Consider the following 20,262-nt stretch of genomic DNA (forward strand, 5'->3'; position numbering starts at 1 on the left):
CAGCAGCACTATGGCTTCCGGCGAAGACTGGCCTCAAAACAGCGCTTCAGAAACAGATGGGTGTCTTCACGGATACTACATCCATATTTCATACAGTCTATGCTTCAGACGCTACAACCTGCTGTTACGAGATTGGTCAATACAACTCAGACTACAAAGAGAGTACAAAGAGACACCAGAGCACTTCCCATGCTAAACTCCAGACCCCTGAGTACAGATTCTACATTTTTATGTAGACTCAGAATGTGTAGTTCAAGGAGTTTGATGCATCCATAGTGGATATATCTTGTAATCTCTGTGTATAGAAAGTATAAAAGTAGAGAGTATGTTGTAGTTGAGTGACGCAGAAGAATTGACAATCATTCAGTCATTTTTAGACCTTAAATCCTCGGCCTCTTTTAAAATGCTGTGTTGCTTTTCTTTAAGGATTATGTTATGAATAGATTTCTGGCTCTTGAGTAATGGTTTAATTTCATACTACCCCGGCAGTGATATGCCACAATTAAACTCAGGCTGAGTGCTTTCTCTTCATTTATTATATACAAACAGCAGTAATGAATATGTGAATACGGCAGTGTTATTTAATATGTATGATGAATATGGTTGGCGTGCGGGTACAGAGCATTAATGGTTTATGTGCTGCCTGTGGCGTTTTGAGGAGCTGACAACACGAGGCCACATGAGCAACAGGAAAAGCTGTTTTAATCCACACAAACAGAATCACTTTGTTTGTCACGCACTGAAAATACAGAGAGATCTGAGAGAGAGGCACAAGGACAACAGCTCTGTGCTGAATGGAAAGGGCAACCGGAGAAGACTCAGCAAACAGCAACAGTCTGCAGATATATTCATCCTGCTCACACAATTATGGGCTTTACATCAGTTGTTTCATCCTCAGTTTCCTGAAGGACTGTTCTGAAGGCCGGATTTGGTTCAACACCTGGAGCATTAAACAGGAGTCAACAGGAACAAAACATATAACCTGTGTTTAACTTAACAGGATAAGTAAGGTGTTTATCTTGTAGAAGGCGAAGGTAATGTTTCATTTTTAATGTTACTTATGTTTCTTAGTTTGTCCCTGATGATCTGTCTCTGCTTTTCGTCAGATCCTTGGTGGGTTTTTGAAGAACTAAGCTCATGAATCTGGAAACTGAGTTGCAGTAATGTCAGAGAACATTATTAACCCTCCTGTTATGTTTGTTCCTTAGGGACAGCAATAATGTTCGTGGGTCAACTTGTTTAATTCGTCCAGAAGTGTCAGAACTCAAAAAAATTATACTCATTAACTCCATTACTAACCATTTAAATCAATATTTAGTGCAATGGTGTTCTTTAATCCTCAAAGATCATGGTTCAATGAGGATAACTCACTTGTTTTTTTATGAAAATTCACATTAAAGCTTTTTTTTAATATACATATGAAAGACCTAAATATAAATACAATAGTTTTACATGACATAGATTTTTGATTATTTCATTTATTTTATTTATTTATTTATTTTTTTATGAAGTGATGTTGTTAAATTAACAGGAGACACCTCTTCTGTCACATGCTGCCCAGATTTTGATGCTGTATTTAGCTGGCTTGATAGGCATATATTGCCTAAAATGGAAGGAACCTCTGAATGCCTCGAGCCTTTCATCCCCTGTGACATTAGGGCCTGGGTTATAGAGTAGTGGAAGTTGCTCTACCCACTTGTCCCTCACAGTTCTAATGGCTGACAGCTTGTCTCCATTCGATCTCAGCTCCTGCAGTCAAATGGCGAAGTGTCCTTGGGCAAGACACTGAACCCCAAACTGCTCCCTCAGTTGTTCAGCTGTGTATGAATATCTAGAATAAGATTCGCTAATACTGATGGTCCCTTACTATAGCAGCCTCTACCATCATTGGGTGAGCGAGTAATGTAAAAGAGCTTTGAGTGGTCAGAAGACTGGAAAAGAGATATATGAGTACAAGTCCATTTGCCTAATGGCTTTTTTATTATTACATTTAGGATCTTTTGAAGACGTATGTTTTACCTTAACTTTGCAAAAACTAATGGTTTGTTTGTTGAAAACCCTTTTATGTACACTGTTTTTATGAGAAGCCTTATAATTGCCAATTTTTGTGCATTTATTCTATTACAAAACCATTCTTACTTTTGTTTAGTTTTTTTAACAAACTTTTGTATTGTGCAAATTAACAAAAAACTGCAAACATATCCACAGAACAGAACCAGAACCAAACTCAAGCAAACAGAACCAGAACCAAACTCAAGCAAACAGAACCAGAACCAAACTCAAGCAAACAGAACCAGAACCAAACTCAAGCAAACAGAACCAGAACCAATTTAAGCAAACAGAAACAGAACCAAACTCAAGCAAACAGAACCAGAACCAAACTGGAGCAAACAGAACCTGAACCAAACTCAAGTAAACAGAACCAGAACCAGAACCAATTCAAGCAAACAGAAACAGAACCAAACTCAAGCAAACAGAACCAGAACCAAACTCAAGTAAACAGAACCAGAACCAACTCAAGTAAACAGAAACAAGAACTAAACTCAAGCAAACAGAACCAGAACCAAATTCGAGCAAACAGAACCAGAACCAAACTCGAGCAAACATTATTAATGTCCTCAGGTTGGCATCGAGAAATATCAGATGCCTCAGCTTGGGTGGGCTGATCCGATTTCTCCTCTCAGTGAGTATTTGCCCTGTCTTCGATAAGTCTCTCTTGGAAGGAACAGATGTAGCCACGATACAAAGCTTCCCCTCCATCATCTATATCCTATGTCCTCACATGTGATTGGCCGCATGGCCGCCATGCTGACCAATCAAAACATAGTTCTGCTTTGAGCAGAGCTAGGGCTGGCTGAGTGATAAGCAGCAAAAGGAAAAAACTGGGAGCCGGCTCTCTCTCTATACAAGCCGGCTCTTCTGATTCACTATAAAGCATCGACTCTCAGAGCCGCAGCTTTTGATCATGACACATCACTACCCCGCTGAGATTTCCCTCAATGTGGGTGGAGTTTGCCCGTGGGAACAGAGAAGGTTCCCGTCAAAAGTCATGCCAACACCTGCATTCTCGCACTTTACAGATGAGGTCAAGAGATAGGGAGAGGGTGTACGTGTGTGCGTGTGTATGTGTGTGCATGTGTGTGTGTGCGTGTGTGTGATTGTGGTGAAATATGTCACACAGTTGCAAAGAAACAATTAGTATTTGACACTTCTGACTCCTTTTAGCCTCCACCTTAACTGCCCGGTCAAATTGACCCACGAACAGTATCTATGCAATAGAAACATGCAGGGGGGGGTTCTAAATATGTGAAAGGAACCATTGTTATTCTATATGTTGATTACGCTAATTAAGGCAAATAGAAGAAGCTTCATACCGACAAAACACTTTTAACATTTTTTTTACTTTGAAAAGGGTCAATCTGACCCTGAACATACAGGAGGGTTAACAGAGACAGGACAATAATCAAAGCAGTTCAGAATTATTATTATTCACTTCTGTTCAACTTCAAAACGAGAAAAAAATTAGGATGAATGCATTAAACATCGTCTATTGACAAGCAGGAACCTCCGGCCGCGAGAAATGAAGCCGATGCAGAAGTACTAAAAACTGCAGTTCCTCGAATGTCCACTGGGGGCCGGCTGCAGAACCACTGGAAACCACACACATACCCATTCAAAAAAGCCCAACTTCACACCAAAGTAAACAAACTGGTTTACAGCCTGGTACAAAAATTGATTTTGGTCTAACTAGCTAATTTCTCTAACCGCACACACTGTACAGGGGTTATTTCTCTGAAAGTCACTGCTAACTTAATTGACAAGCAGGCCAGCCGTTAGCAAGGAGGCTAAAGGCCCGCCTCAGCTCCACCTCTGTGTCTGTAGTTAGGTTGACAGCAACGATAGACTCCCAAACTCTGCTTCTAAAACCACAGTACATTATTAAGGCTACATCTATGCATTATACAGTCTATGTTTTTTACACAGCAGTGTGAAATACTTGATTATCATTGGTCAATAATGCATGGCAACAGTCTGTTATTCATTGCGCAACTCTAAATGACATACTGTTATCACATCACTCTGATGAAAGGGGCGCTTCACAGTGTGCGACTAAGCAGTCTACCGGCTTGTTACAATGTTACAATGTTACAATGTCATTGAGCAGACGCTTTTATCCAAAGCGACGTACATAGGAGAACAAGAACAACACAAGCAAATATCTAGACAAGAGGAAACAAGATCAGTGAGAGTAACAAAGTGCTTCAAGTCCATTTGGGTGTAGGTACTGCCAAGCAGTGTAAAGGCAATAAGGCAATGCACAAAAGTAAGTAAGGTTTTTTTGTTTTTTTGTTTTTTTTTAATAATAAAATAAGGAACATCTATAATGAAGCTACCAAACCAAGACCTTCCATGACCAAAGTACCAAGTGCTGGTTCACTCCAGAGCTGAACACAGATTCCCAGAGTAGAGCAGGCTTGTTTAGTTTACGTTGTTTTTTTACACTTTAAAGTCCGTAATTTTTTGGTCTTCTCTTTCGTTTGTGTGTGAAAGAGCTTGTCAGTGCGTGAGGAATGGAAATCATGGGGATACTTGTCCAGTTTCTCGCAGTTTTCTGCATGACAGCGTTTCTTCTGGACTTTCCTTGTCATGCTATGGAAAATCACAGCGCTACCGGCAGAGTCACTCACAGCCGTGAGCTGCTTCTGTCCCTACAAACTACATCAACCAGCTATATTCTAGCAAACATCCCGCCTGAGCTGCGTAGGCCGGTTAAGATGTCTAGAACCCAGAAAAGAACAAGGAGAGGTTGCCTTCACCGGAGACTGAGGAATCCTCGGCTTGACAGTCGCCGCAGCCTTCCGCCTCTACCAACAGTCCTGCTGTCAAACAGAAAGTAGAAGAATTGGAGGCTTACCCCAAATATAATTGGGAAATAAAAGTCACCTGCCTCCTTGCCCTCACCGAGAAATGGCTCAGTGACTCTGACCTGGATTCAGACCTGTAACTAAGTGGGTTTTTGAAGCCCAATTCGCTTAGACCGGTCACCCAGGATTACCGGTAAAAGTTGGAACGTGAAAGTATGTTCATGTTAGGGAATTAAAAATGTCACTCTAAGAAAACAATAAAAAGAACACAGTAAAGGATATGTGAACACAGATTGACAGTGACAAGGCAGAAAAACTCAGTTAGGTGAAGCGCTGAGTCATGGTCACCTTGTTTTACTTCACCATCAGTGGATATGCTCAGGTTGAAGCTCCAGTAAGGAACTCTGTGTTGATTTCGGCGCCCCCTGTGGACAAAGTGATTCTTTTTAGCACTGTTTTCTAATTCATCCCCTCCTTTTCTGGTGTTTCCTACCACTCCTTAGATGATGGCAGCTGTGGTGAAGACATATTTTTCAACTTTCTAATTTTCCCAACTAGATTTCTCTTGATATAAAATAAATAAGTTAATTAATTTCAACAGGAAATACAATGTAACTCATCAATCAAACGATCGATCAATCAAACGATCGATCAATCAAACGAACGATCAATCAATCAATCAATCAATCAATCAATCAATCAATCAATCAATCAATCAATCTTTATTTATATAAAGCCAAATCACAACAAATGTTATCTCAAGACACCTTTAGAACCATAGCAGGTCTAGACTGTACTCTATGTTCAATTATTAACAAAGACCCAACATCCAGGTTAAACCCAGTCTTATCCCATCTATAACACAGTTGTATTTCTCATTTAACAGTAAAGATACAATTTAATTGAGCAACCTTCACATGTGCACTGCAGATATTAATAACTGGATGGCAACCAATTTTTCTCCGGATGGAGAGAACACATCACACCCATTTTAAAATCGCTTCACTGGCTCCCAGTCCATTTTAGAATTGATTTTAAAATGATGATGTTGACTTTTAAAGCCCGTAGGGGGTCAGCTCCAGACTACATTTCTGACCTCTTGACTACCTATGAGCCATCATGTAACCTCAGATCCTCCAGTAGATCTTTACTAACTATTCCACGCTCAAACAGAAAAACAAAAGGTGATCGGGCATTTTCTGTCAGGGCCCCTAAGCTGTGGAATCACCTGCCAGAGGATATCAGGGAAGCTAACACACTGTCAACTCACTATTTTAGACCTGCTTTTTATTGATTTTATGGTTTATTGCAGAACCAGACTCATAAAAGGCAGCAATCTGCCTTGACCATGTTGGGGTTAGAAAGAGGTATAGAACATAGTGTGAAGCAGGATAGTGTGCCAGAAAATATTAATCTAATAAGAATAATCTAAATCAGGTTAATAGGCCCATACATATTCATTGGATGTTCTATTGAAACCTCTCTCACAGATTACAACATACAGAAGTACCGCCATCCGCCCAAGAAGCACCCTTTAGCTGCTTCCCTTGCTCTGGTTAACATTATACAACTTAACATAACAGACCATTAATATCACAGTGAAGAAGTGAAGCAGAACTGTCTACGTGTTCTGTAATTGGACCGACTCAGTCATCTCATTACAGCCTCCATACAGGATATTAAAACAGAGGCTGCAGCAGCTCGGTCACACATGGCAGCACTTTACACTTTCTCCATCCTGTCAGAAGACAAAGCTGCTGGAGTTTTTAGAAGTGGGCCACTCTGCCGCTGCTGCTGCTGCTGCTGCTGCTACTGCTGCTGGAGGCAACGGGGGATGCCTGTGTTAAAAATAAAACAAGGCTCATTACAGCACTGTGGGTACAAGTGTCATGTAGCATATGTTACACTCAGGAATAAATGATGATAATGATTAAAGCAACCCCCACATAGCAATAGACCAAAAGCTTGGTACAGTTTATCTCCAGCTGTTACGAGAAAAACAAGAGCTCCTCTTTAAGTCACGACAACAACTCATCTTTATCACACTTTCACTGCATGGTGGCTTGCTTCATTTTGGTGTTTTACAGTAGTCATACTTTAATATTAATTTTAAATTATTATTTTAAAGACTGCATCAAGGCACATAAATAAGAAAACAAGGCTGAGAGTCTTCAGTCAAGTGAGCAGTTTTATGAGATTATACCACAGCAAATACAAGCCCAGCCTTCTTTTACGCCCAAACTGTAACTGAGCTTGATTTATTCGTCTTTCTCCTTATTTCTGCGTTTTCCTGTTGATTTATCTGCAGGCATTAAACTTTTTTATGATGAAGCGATTTGTGTCTGGTGTTGCCTTGCTGTAAATTTAAGAAAGCGGTTCCACTGTTCCTTTCTTTCATTGTTTCTAAATGCTCTTTAATTACATTTCTATTTAATCACAAAGCCATTTATCGCTTTGCTCCGGGCCGTGAGAGATGAGGGGTGGTATTTGTTGAAGCATTGCGAGTAACATGCAGCTGCATAAAACTGCAAGCCTGTAGAAAAAAATGTCTGATTACTTGATTGGAGCTGTTCTAGAATTAGCATGTTAACATACTAGTATGTTAATGTTGATTAAGATGGTTTTTGATATGTTAGCTTCATTCCTGTATTAAGGTTTTCTTAGGAGGGTGCTGATTTATCTCAGTGGAAAACTTGCACCCCTCCCCTCCAGAGGCTCCAGTCCTTGATTCAGCGCCCGCTGGCTCGAGTCCCGGCTTTTGCCCCTCACTGCACGTCATCCCCCACTCTCTTCTCCACAACATTCTCTGTCTTATCTCTGTTGTTGTTCATAAATGAAAGTACATTTAAACTTAGGACACGTCAAAAGTGCAAGAACACACGGGCTTCCAAACCACTGGCTTTCACAAAGATGGATGACTTGTCTCCACCTCCTCCTGTTGTACATAAGTGAAGCCAAAATAACTCCAGGGTGTGGCACGGACATCTTGAGCATTTGGAGTCAGAGTCAGGGCAATAAATTATCTGGTGAAGTTGTGGTACTGACATCTCGCTTATGCTAACTAAAACACACTTTTAACGTTAGCTAAAATGTCAGAGATCTACTAAGGCTGATTTATGCTTCTGCGTCAAATCAACACCAGAGCCTACGCCGGGGGTCTGCATAGCTCCTGTACCTATGCAGAGGCCTACGCACGTAGCTGACGTGCACCTCCTCCAAAATATAACTACGCGTAGAATCAACGCGGACCGCAAGCTCTGTGAATGGTCCGCTTGGGATCCCGGAAGTGCTCATCGGCCGCACATCGGCTGTGTATTTCATCTCCTCCTCTCTATTCTTCATGTAATCATGTCTGTATGATAAACAGCAACATGTATCAGCTGTAGATTAACATAACACGCTCTGAATCGCTGTGAGGAAAGTAAACAGAGATCGCAGCGGGGCCAGAAACAGGCGACCAGCTATCAGAGAGACCACCCTGCCCTCAAGCATTTCGGCAGAGAATTGCTGCACGACACAGACACATCGACGCACAAGTATGTGGGACTCATGTCCGTGTAAGCCCCTGCTGCGTAGGGGCGACGCAGAAGTATAAACCAGCCTTTAGGTGGGTACAGACCAAAGCGGAACAGTCTTGTGTCAGTGCTATGTTCAATGACTCTTGTGTTTCCTTACTGTTTCTTCTCTACTCTTATAATCTGGTGCACACAACGCTACAGGAGCCTCATTTGTCAGCAGATCCGTCAATCATGAAGTCACTTCCTGTCTTTTTAGGATCAAATAAAAAATTCAAACTTAACTCATTAGAAAAATTAACACTTGGACATTAATCAGCATGATGAATTCTAACTAAAATGACAAAAAACACGTTAGAGAAAATGTAATTGGATTGAGAATGTTGATTGTAAAGTTTGACCATGTCCCATCTGTTGACATGGAGATGCCAGGCATCATAACCTATGCTGCATTAAGTTGTAGGGGGGGCTCTAGATGTTTTGGCTATACTATTGATGACCTGTCATGTTTTCCATCATTTCATACAGTTCATGCCTCAAACAAAGCATTTTTCAACAGTTTGCAAGATAAGAAACTCGATGAAAATCCTGATTCACAGTCGAGAAAAAAACGGAATATAAGACAGATCTTTCTTGTTACAGTTGGAGTAAACATCAATTTATCATTGTCGTCCTCTCTGTTTGTTTCTGTTTAGATGGGAGGCACCATGTACAACACAGGGAAGCACGTGTCCCTGCGGCCAGACAAAGCCCACCTGGTGAACATCTCAGGGGGGCCGCTGGGTTACAGCTACAGGCTCGAGGAGGTCCGCCTCCATTTTGGTAGCGAGGACGCCTCGGGCTCAGAGCACCTCCTCAACGGACAGGGCTTTCCTGGAGAGGTGAGAGACGAGACGGAAATAGCATGCTGTGGATTTAAAACACAATATTTGCAGGACACACACACGCACAAACAGAAAGACACACATGTCTTTGTAGACAGCAGAGAATACTAACAGGCTGATAAGATAATTGCTGACATTAGCGGGCTTATTATGATTAATGACTGCAGGATTATGCTTTCTCTGATAAACAGACACACAACACACACACACAGAAAAATGTACACACACCACCCACACAGAGTGAGTTATTCTGGAAACAGTCGCCTCTTGTTAATGCAAAAATGTGTCATATCTGAGCGGGGGGTTTTCTCAAAGATTGTTTTAATCCTGGATTTTAGAATAGGACGTTTTTTTCTTTGTTGTCTAATCTGGTGGCGTTTGAGTGCATGTGAAGAATCCTGAAGATGTTGTCTTTAACGAGACAGTTATCAGGACGCAGACGCACCAACATGTTTATTATTTATAAACTGATTGATCTACTGTTATCAATACGTCTGGCATTGATTGAGCCATCACAGGAGATTAATGCACTTGAGATGATCCCTGTTAAATGTGTTTGAATTAGTGCCGCATGGGAAATAATTGAAACACTTTACTGACTGTAAAACATACTGTCAGTTCAGTGGAAAGTTAGAGCTACTTCATCTAACCGTAAGTGCTCTCATCTTTCTAACTGTGTCTCGCTTCCAGGTCCAGTTGATCCATTACAACCATGACCTGTACGCCAACTACACTGAGGCAGCCAAGAGTCCTCACGGCATCGCTGTGGTCTCCATCTTCATAAAGGTCAGCATGTCAGGCCAGCAACACAACAAAGGGGATAAAAACACCTGTAAGAGCACGGGGGTTTGTGCTGTGAAGCCAGTTCAAGGTACTCAGGGTGTCATTCGGTGATCTGGCTTGACTCAACCTGGCAGGGGACAGCGCTTTAAGTGGTCTCGACGCTGGTTGTCAGCATGGAAAATCAAACCAGGGTTTCTATGAGCATGTTGACTACAGGGGCAAAGTTAGCAACACATAACGAATCCCAAACATGAACAAGTCTACCGTCAGCTTTTGTCATTTCAAACAGACTCAGAGCAAACTATGATAAAAGAAATATATGACATTAAACAGGCTCCAGATTGAATTTGACTTTGCTGCATTTTCAAAACAAAGGAAGAACTGGCAGAAAAGGACATTACCTAGTTGTGAATATGCAAATAAAGGCTCACAATGTTTCTTCAGCATCATTACCACAATTTAGATCTGACTAGAATAATTGGTCCTTCGTGTTGGTGCAGGCAGGAAACTGGAGCTGCACTTATGTCACACTTAACATGCGTCATTCTCACAATCACAACATACATATCCTTATGATTTTGGTTGTGTATTTAAGCAGCAAGATTTCTGCTATCTGCCTCTGTTCTACCCTGCACCAGTGCTGCACTCAAACTTTCAGTCCCCAGCATCCAGCTGTAGGGTTTAAGATATTATCTCATCACTCCTCAATCTCTCTCGTGCAAAAATCAAACAGCGAGGAGTGATGAAGTTGGACCCTAGACTCCAAACACAAACAATGCTCTGCTGCAACAAACATATCAAACCAATAAGACGTGAGTTGTCTGACTGAACACCAGTTTATTCTTTTAGAGTGATTCAATGCAGAGATGGATTCTTGTGGCGTGTGTGATAGTCTTTAGATGATAACAGAGTGGTGTGGAGTTTATAATATTGACTGTAGAAGTATTTATTCAGTCGTCACACATAATACAATCATTTTCACAGTACAGACACTTTCAACAAAGTCATGTATTAAGTGATGACTGAAAGGCAAGCCAAGCCTACATTTTTGTATCTAATTAAGCCACCAGCTTGCAAAGTGTGAAGAAAAAAACGTGAATCACAAGTTTTTGAATTTATACTGGCATCATTCCACAATTTAACCCCAACAACAGAAACACGTTGTCACGACTAGAAAAACGAGGAGGGAGGAAACGTGTGCAGATTAAAATAAAAGGTTTTAATAAACAAAAACGTACTTAAACAAAGCTAGTGGAAACACATACACAGGACCATGAGATGACATGGTACAACTTGACATAACAATGACACAGAAGGGAGGACAATGGCTGTTTTCGAAACGGCCTGCTACATACTACCTAGTACCTACAACTGTTGTAGGCAGTAGGGTATGCCTTCTACATACTGCGTTTGAATTTAGTATGTAGTATGACTGTTCTGTTCGATCTGTGTTACAGTATGCTAAACAATGGCCAAGCTGATGGAGAAACTGTTTCTCTAGCATCCACTTATGATTTAAAAAGTTTAGAAGTGGATTATATGTGATTTAATAATTTTCAAAGCACCTAAAAACTGAGTTCACCCAGTCAAAAAAGAAGAAAAAATAAAAAGCGTAACTTTAACGCTGTGTATTGTGGGAAACGGTACGCTAGGCAGACTGGTCCGATGCATACTGTGAAATTTTCCTGAATCAGTAGACATCCGGGGACTTTTGGCATACTGCAGATTTTGCTCTTGTTCACTTTCTGCTTACTACATACTGAATTTTGGCCAAATCAGTACGTACTGCTAGTAGAGTAGACAGTTTTGAAAACAGCCAGAGACTTTATACACACACTGGGTAATGAGTAACGAGGCACAGGTGTAGACAATCAAGAAGGAGGGTAAACACAGAAAGTAAAACTAAACTTAACACGCTTGGTGATTTCTCTACAAAATAAAAACAAGAAACACTAGATTTTACACAGACATGAGGGTGTACAAAAAAGGAAGGCAGATATAAAAACACGCTCAGGAAATAACTAACCTAAACTGAAAACAAGAATAACCAAAAATCACTAAATTTAGAACAGACCAAACATGATACACATCTTCTTTAAATACCTTTTTTTTTTATCTCTTTGAACAGTAAATTCCCAAACACCTCTCAAATCATATTAACTCTCCCAAATTGAAAATAACTTTTGTACACAGTTTTGAAGTGATTTTGACTCTGCACTTAACATTGTTTGCATAATTTTGTAATATAATGAGTCATTGAATTCCATCATATGGGAGTTTAGAAATAGTTGGTCAGAGTGAGCGTCATAAACAATCTTGTTGATGATACGTATATGGCTAATTTTTGCAGCACCACTGTTGAATTCATAATTGTTGTATTAGTAAATCCCTTCACCTCTACACAGTAAGACGTGTAAGGAACAATCAGTGAGCATTATATCATATGTAAGGCCTTATAATTTAATATATGTCTAGATGTATACAGGCTTTCCTTTGGTCCTTGGTTCTTTAGTCAATTTGTTGTTTCCATGTTAACTTAAAATCAGTCACACCTCTAAGAAATGTGATTTCAAAAACAATTTCAATATTAACATTATAGGGTAAAAATCCAGGTAACAACATGAATTAATCAATTTATCAATCTTTATTTACATAGCACCAAATCAAAACCAATGTAATCTGAAGATGTTTTACAAACATAGCAGGTCTAGACCGTACTCTATGTTAAATTATTAACAAAGACCCAACATCAAGACAGGATAACACTTATCCCATCTTAATCCACCACGAGTAAAGCACTTTTCAGCATTTAGAAATTTACAGCGGCAAGGACAAACTTCCTTTTAACAAGTAGAAACCTTGAGCAGAACCAGACTCATGTTAGACAGACATCTGCATTGACCGAGTTGGGGTTAGGAAGAGGGATAGAGGAGATGAAAAGAGAGATCAGAAACTCCTGTGTCTTACAGAGTGAAATAAAAACAAACATGCTCTCGCACATTGAACAGATGTGATAATTTGACTTAATTTGACCAATATGTTAATATCTTATAGCCTATAGAAATAGTTATATACTTTATAGAGATACTTTGGCCAGTAAAGGTCTCATTGTATTATGTCAACTCAAGATGTACTGTAAGTAGGTCAGCTGAGAGCACTGTGTTACCGTCAGCTGATAACGCAGGAAACAAACTTTTGGCTATCAGTTCTGCTTCAAGGATAGCTGCAGGCCGAGAAGCAACATACACATACATTTCTTGGTTACAATGCACAATAGTAAGACTGTCTGAAGACACATGTATCGATTGAGGTACGCATGTTGGAGACTAGAGCCAATACGGAGATGGCTGCGTACGACACCCAACTTCCAGGCCAATAGTAGTTGGCTGCGTACTTCCTTTACGCCTTTCAAGATATATCTATAAAAGATTATCATATCCTGGACTCTGGGCTCATTTTGCCCGAATTCCTTTGGGAGCTCTGTCAATTTGAAACCAGTGCTGTACTCTTTACATGTGGCCAGGATAAATGCTTTATGAGACCTGAACGAATTCTCCGTTGTTCATTCTTGAGCAGTCAACAAAAGAATTGGGGCTAACATTTATTTATTTATTGTGTATGTCCAAGTGCAGCACATCATGTCAGCACACATGATGGCACTACATGGTAGGACAGGCAGAAACCACAAGCAGAACCAGACTCATGTTAGACAGCCATCTGCCTTGACTGTTAAAGGTGACATATCATGCAAAATTGACTTTTTAATGGTTCTTTACCTGAAATATGTGTCCCTGGCATGTCTACAAACCCCCCAAGAATGAAAAAAATCCATTCTGCCCCTGTTTTGATTTCTACACCTTTCTGTAAATGTGTGTGAAACGAGCCGTTTCAGACTTCCGTGTTTTTGTTATGTAACAACAATATCCGGTCTGTCACGGAGTCAGAGCTCGGAGCTTGTTCAGCCCATAGACTGTATAATATAATACTGAATCCCTCCCCCGTTTTTCATTACCTGCACAAATGTGTGGTAACAAGGAGCTTAGGAGGGAGGCATGCTAGTTGTAGGCTGTCTTAATAAACACAAAGGTCGGTTTTACTCCCCACGTCTGCAGATTTGAAGATCTAGTGGATGATTTTTATTTGTCATGGATAAGTGCTAGCGCTAATTAGCATAGCCACATAGCTACATGTTCATAGCTGTAGCTGTAGCTGTAGCTGTGTACCAACACACACGTCGACATACTGACAAATAAAACAACAAGAAACACTAAATCTGTGACCAATCCTTCATAAAAGGTCCTGCTGCCTTTCTGGCAGAGGTCGGTTTTACTCCCCACGTCTGCAGATTTGAAGATCTAGTGGATGATTTTTATTTATCATGGATAAGTGCTAGCGCTAGTTAGCATAGCCACATAGCTACATGTTCGTAGCTGTGTACCAAGACACACGTCTACATACTGATAAATAAAACAACAAGAAACACTAAATCTATGACCAATCGTTCAGAAAGGTCCTGCTGCAGGCGCCTCTCCGTCAGGATCAGGTTCTGGATCAGATTCAGAAGGTTGAAGTAACGCGATCTCTGAGCAGCCGTGTATATTCAGCCAACATGTAAACATTAGATCAACATACCGGAGAGCCGAGGCACATCCACTTCCGGAGGGGGCGTGGTCAGAGGGAAAACAGAGTGTTCTGATGAGGACTGAAGAAGAGGACTTTTCAGGCATACCAAAATCTGATTTCAAAGTGTTTTTTTGAGCATAAACTTTAAAGACATGTTTTGGGGACCTCTTAGACCAATATATATTGATGAAAAAAAGCGTGATATGTCACCTTTAAGTACATGTGCTTAATTTTACATTGTATAAGTACAAAAATACAGCTTTAGTGACTTTTGAATCTTTGTTGTAGGATGATATCTACAAAGCATAGTGAATAACTTTCAGTAATACAGGCTATATAAAAAATAGTCCAGGAAAAACAAAGTGTTTGTTGATCTCTCTCCCTGTTAGTTATCACTGTTGAGTTGAATTTCTGGATGTATATATTTCTCTCTTTGGATTTAGGGTTTCTGTGTATTCATTTCTCTGGTGCTGTATTTGCTGAGATAGTTACTTTCACTTTTGTGTGTTACTTCATATACTACCATGCGTGTTTGTGTGTGTGTTGAACCGTGGTTTGTGATGAATATTTTAGATTTTAAACCTCCCTCTCTCTCTCTTTCTTTTTTCTTGATCCTCAGCTCTCTGAAAACTCCAACTCCTTCCTCAACCGCATGCTCAATAGAGACACCATCACCAGAATCAACTACAGACGTAAGAGACACACACACACACACACACACACACACACACACACACACACACACACACACACACACTTTCTGTCTCATTCTACTTCAGCTTTGAACATCATCTGGCCTGCACTTCACAGGTGGACTAAAATAAGAAGTATCTGCCACATAATGAGGCGATTATATCAAAAGTCTTTGATCCAACAGGTGTACTATCTTCTTGGCCTAAAGCAGGCTCCTGATTGGCTGTCACAGCTAGCTTTATAAAGAGGTAGAATCTGATAGTTATGGAGCCAACATTATGAAAGAAACTGTTTTGCCTCCTCTCAGAGTCGAAGAGTCAACTCTCTTACAAAATGCTGCTGCACTTGAAGATGAATCATGAGTTCTCTTATCAGCTTTCTTCTTTTGTAACCTATTTGATTTATTTTATGTTTGCAAGTTGAGTTTTTCTCTATAATGTGAGCTGAAATGACACACAGGTCCTTTTTTTATTGACTGTATTGGCTGTTTTTGTGCAACAGCACACAATACTGAGACCTAGATGAAGAATGACATACATTGAAAGATGTAGAGATTAATAAATAAAATGTTCTCATATTCCTGAAGGTGCTGAGCCAATCAGAGCGGATCATGACAACAATGTTTCATCAAACTGATAAAACTCCTGCAGGAAATCATGTTGATGTCTGGAGGCCAGAGCGGCATGATTATCACACAAATCTTCTGAGAATGCTGGTTTTATTTGCAGATAATTATTACAAATAAGATATTTCTAAAGTGTTGGTTTCATAAGATATTACTCAGACACTTCTTTAGTTATGTTTTCTCTAAGTGGATTGCATAACTAAAAAATAAATTACAGCTTTTTTACTTCTAAAGCTTTGAATGCGACTGTGGCACTGGGTTTAATGAGCTCCAGTAATCTGATGCCTCCAACATAAACAAACACCAACAATGGACAGTCTGCTGTGGTTTTATTATGGCGGCCTGGTGTCATTAGACTGTGATTTAATCAAGATAAACATGCTGGACGTCAGAGGCTGCAGATGTGTCAACATGTCCGTTGACGGGTGCAGAAATCTAACGAACTGAGGAGGAAACTTTTCAAACAGAATCTTAAAATAACTCAACCTTAACTTATGGATTAATGCAGGCTTATACACCAATGCTGCTGCTTTGATCACAGAAAAACGAAGGATTTGTACTGGCGTGTACTGGGAGTGTTTAAATAAATCATTTCGTTGACATTTTAAGTATTATTTCAGAACATTTATTCAATGCATTTAGTTTCCTCTCTTTCTGCAAAGTGACAGAAGTCTCAGCAGAGTTTAGACGACACAGAAACAGAGTTGGTTTTGGGACAACTTTGGTCTGCTGCGTGATATTTGAGTCTTCAAGAAGAAGCTTTGACCATGTTTTCTGTTATTTCAGTTTCCACACAGACAGATTTTTAAAGTTATTCTTTTTTTGGGACATTTCCCTTTTATTGAATGGGGCAGCTGAAGAGAGACAGGACATGTGGGAAGTAGAGAGAGGGGTTGACATACAGCAAAGAATCGAATCAGCGACTGCTGTGAAGTTTAGTTTTAACTATGTTTCAAAGCAGATTGTGACGTCAGATCTGTTGACAAATGAGGCTCCTGCAGCATTCTAAACCCAATTAGCAGAGTGAAGGAGGGTAAGTGGGATGAAGCGTAACAAACACAAACACAAGAGTCGTTGAACCTTCTATAACCGTGAGTGTCAGCTTCAAACCCACACAAGAGTCTGATCTGCTGTGGACTGTACCCACCTCAGGGACCTTTGCTGCCTTACCACTAAGTTAAAAGTGTGTTTTAGTTAAGAAGAGGTGTGTCAATACCAGTAGTGTCAAAAGTATTCACATTCATTACTCCAGTAGAACTATAGATACTAGGGTTTAAAAAGAATTCTGTAGAAGTTGAAGTATCAACTCAAGCTTTTTACTCAAGTAAAAGTGTAAAAGTACTGGTTTCAAAACTACTTAAAGTATAAAAGTAAAAGTAATGTAAGGGGGAAAAATGCCATTAAGGAAAAAAGCTTAGGCTGCGCCACAGGGGCCTATAGTACACTACCCTACCTCCCCCCAAAAAATATTTTTCTAGGCCATAATGACAATAATGTTATATTAATATGTAAATGTTGAAATATTTGTGATACTAAGGATTGAATCTGATTTTCGAATGCTCGAATAATCGTTTACTTGTCAAAAATGTAAGACTTAATGCGAATATTCTCATTTAAAAAAATGTCATCATCTTAACCGGTGCCTGATTGTAATACAGAACTCTGCCAGATGGTGGCTATAGAGCGTCTTGAAGCTGTTAGCTAACCGCATTAAGTAACAGGAGGGGAAGAATCCGAACTGCATGAAATAGCAAAAGAAGAAGAAAACATTGGCAACAGTCGCTGGAAATAAACGTTGAGACGGAAGCTGCCAATGCTAGCTACTAGCAGCACCTCGATTATGAATAATCCCTGAATAGATGCCAGTGCCAGATGCCAATCTTATTTATAATTCATTCATTCATTCCCCCTGTCCTGCATGTGAAGGGCAGTGTACAAAATGACCAGAACATGGAGGAGGGATGAGGACAGATAAAATACCATTAGGGAGGTCTACAAGCTAGACCTCTAGGACAACCCTAACACACTCATAAATTATGCTCTAACTGTAACATCTTGGTTTCCTGTACTGGAATATCACTAACAGAAGGCACAGGTATGGCCTCTTTAAGTTACATGCACCTACATTAATGTATCATGGAGCTGGAGGAAGTTGTGGCTTGTCTACCTGCATATCAGTTGTTTTGCATTTCCATGTGAAACAGTATCAGATCCAGAGGTTTGAACCCCACATTTAAATAGCAAGCTGTGCTTGTAACATATATAGCATCAAGCAAATTGTGATTATACAATCATTTTTAATTGGTTAATCTGAGGATGAGAGAAATCCTCTCTGTCCCCAAAGTTCAACATGAAATCATGAGCAGCACCAAAGGCATAACATGAGTCTGTAAATATTGTGGTTGCTTTGTCCTTGGCTTGAGTACAGGCCTGATAAGATCCTACAACTCTGCTGCTTGATCTGAGGTGCCAGTAGGCAGAGCTCAGGTCTCAATCACTTCCTCGGTCATTCACTGTATCATTGCCAGCCAGATGTATTTTCTCAGATGGTCATGAGGATGAGCCATCAGTATAAAGATGAAATCAGAATTTGGAGAATGTGTCTGTATGAGCTCTGGCCTGGGGGATGTGCTGGTTTCAAATACAAATTAAAATCATGATCGTTGATAAACTCTATGTGGAGGAGTGCTGTAGAATTAAAAGGCAGAAGTGAGCATTTTAATGTTACATGTAGGCTAGACAAAATGGTCACGTCATATCCTGATCTTCCCGCTGCTATGTTGTTTGTTAGGTGACTAATGCTTTCAATCACTCAATATTTATTTATATAGTGCCAAATCACAACAAATGTTCTCCAGACATTTTAAAACAGAGCAGGTCTAGACCCTACTCTGTGTTCTATTATTCAAATATTTTCAAAATATTTAACAAAATGTGAGACTAGTACAACACAGTCATTGGCCAGTACAACAAGGCTGATTTCTTACGTAGCATAACAACCATGGCCACTGACCTCGGAAAACCAGACATATCAAGGATCCTTTTTTTCTTCAGAAGAAAAACTGTTCCTTTAAAAACATGTGAATACAGGGAGCCGGGACAGCTGCGTGTCGACGTCATGCAATGTGAAATGCGGGCAGTCACTGAGTCCTTCAAAGCTGTAGGAGGCCTTTAGTCCAGAACAAGACAGGTGATACAGCCTACTCCGTAGAAGCCCTCCATACAACACAGTCCACTTCAGGGTATTCAAAATCCAGTGCCAACCGTACACACATTCCAAAATCAGAAAGTTCTTACTTTTCAGGGGGGTCATGTTCACCAGAAGTGTCAGTCTCTCAAAGCACAGCACATGACCCAGGTTGGTAGCCTCAGGCTCACAGTACCTTAACCAAAGAGGCTCTGTGACCACACTCGTCCACGTATCATGAGCAAGACTTCCTTAGAAGGCAAAGCACAAATAAATCCAGAGCATACTGCAACAGAGAGTTCACACCCGTCAAGTGTACGTCTTGTAAATCCAGTCCAACTGATGAGTTTTATTGACAAGCCTTGACTAACGTGTCCAGGTCAGCAGACGGCCTTTGAATATGACAGCAAACAGACACTGGCTATCTGGATGCCAAGGAAATAGGAAAAACTAAACATGCCTCAATGACTGTGTAGTACTGGTAATATTGGGCAGTGAAGCCAAGATGGAATTTACATCAGGCACAATCAAAGACCAAAGTACAATAACATTATCTACACTATTATATAGTTTGTGGGGGGGTTATAACCATTAGTAACCCGTTCTTTACAGAAGGCTAAATAAAGGTGATATACAGTCTAGAAGTTTGGACCAACACACTTTGCTTAAAGAGGGAGTGAATAACCCCTTCAACTCTGATAATAGGTTTTATATGGATCAGAATTTCTTAATCATATATTATTATATGCAATATTATCATTACCTTTTTTGGTTTAGCATTAGCTTGAATTTCACAATATGAGGCGAACCAAATGTCACAAATCATAGATTTTTTATCTTTTTAACTTTTCTTGTTTTGCTATAGGGATTTCAAAACACTTAGATAGGTGTCCAAATTATTGTAGAGGGTGACTGCTGTAACAAAATAATTAATATGTAAAATCAGAGGCTCTGTCAATTGTAAAATAAACATTTCATCCCCGAGGTTGTTATGGTTTAAGTCTGATCAGCTGATAAAGCCTGTCTCACAGAAAGCATTGTTTAACCATTTCATTCACATGTTTTGGTTCAGACCAGCTGTAACAGC

General features: G+C 40.0%; 1 protein-coding gene across 1 annotated transcript; it reads left to right on the forward strand.

Annotated features, from left to right (window-relative positions):
• Window positions 1-5,205: 5,205 nt before the first annotated feature.
• LOC117809037 (carbonic anhydrase-related protein 10-like) lies at window positions 5,206-16,094 on the forward strand. Its single transcript, XM_034678713.1, has 5 exons — window positions 5,206-5,259; window positions 9,076-9,261; window positions 9,955-10,050; window positions 15,290-15,362; window positions 15,950-16,094. Exons 1-5 carry the CDS (start codon window positions 5,206-5,208, stop codon window positions 15,997-15,999), a joined length of 459 nt encoding a protein of 152 aa, XP_034534604.1. The 3' UTR covers window positions 16,000-16,094.
• The last annotated feature ends 4,168 nt before the right edge of the window (window positions 16,095-20,262 follow it).

This window comes from Notolabrus celidotus, unplaced genomic scaffold (assembly GCF_009762535.1).
Source record: "Notolabrus celidotus isolate fNotCel1 unplaced genomic scaffold, fNotCel1.pri scaffold_209_arrow_ctg1, whole genome shotgun sequence".
Classification (NCBI taxonomy): domain Eukaryota; kingdom Metazoa; phylum Chordata; class Actinopteri; order Labriformes; family Labridae; genus Notolabrus; species Notolabrus celidotus.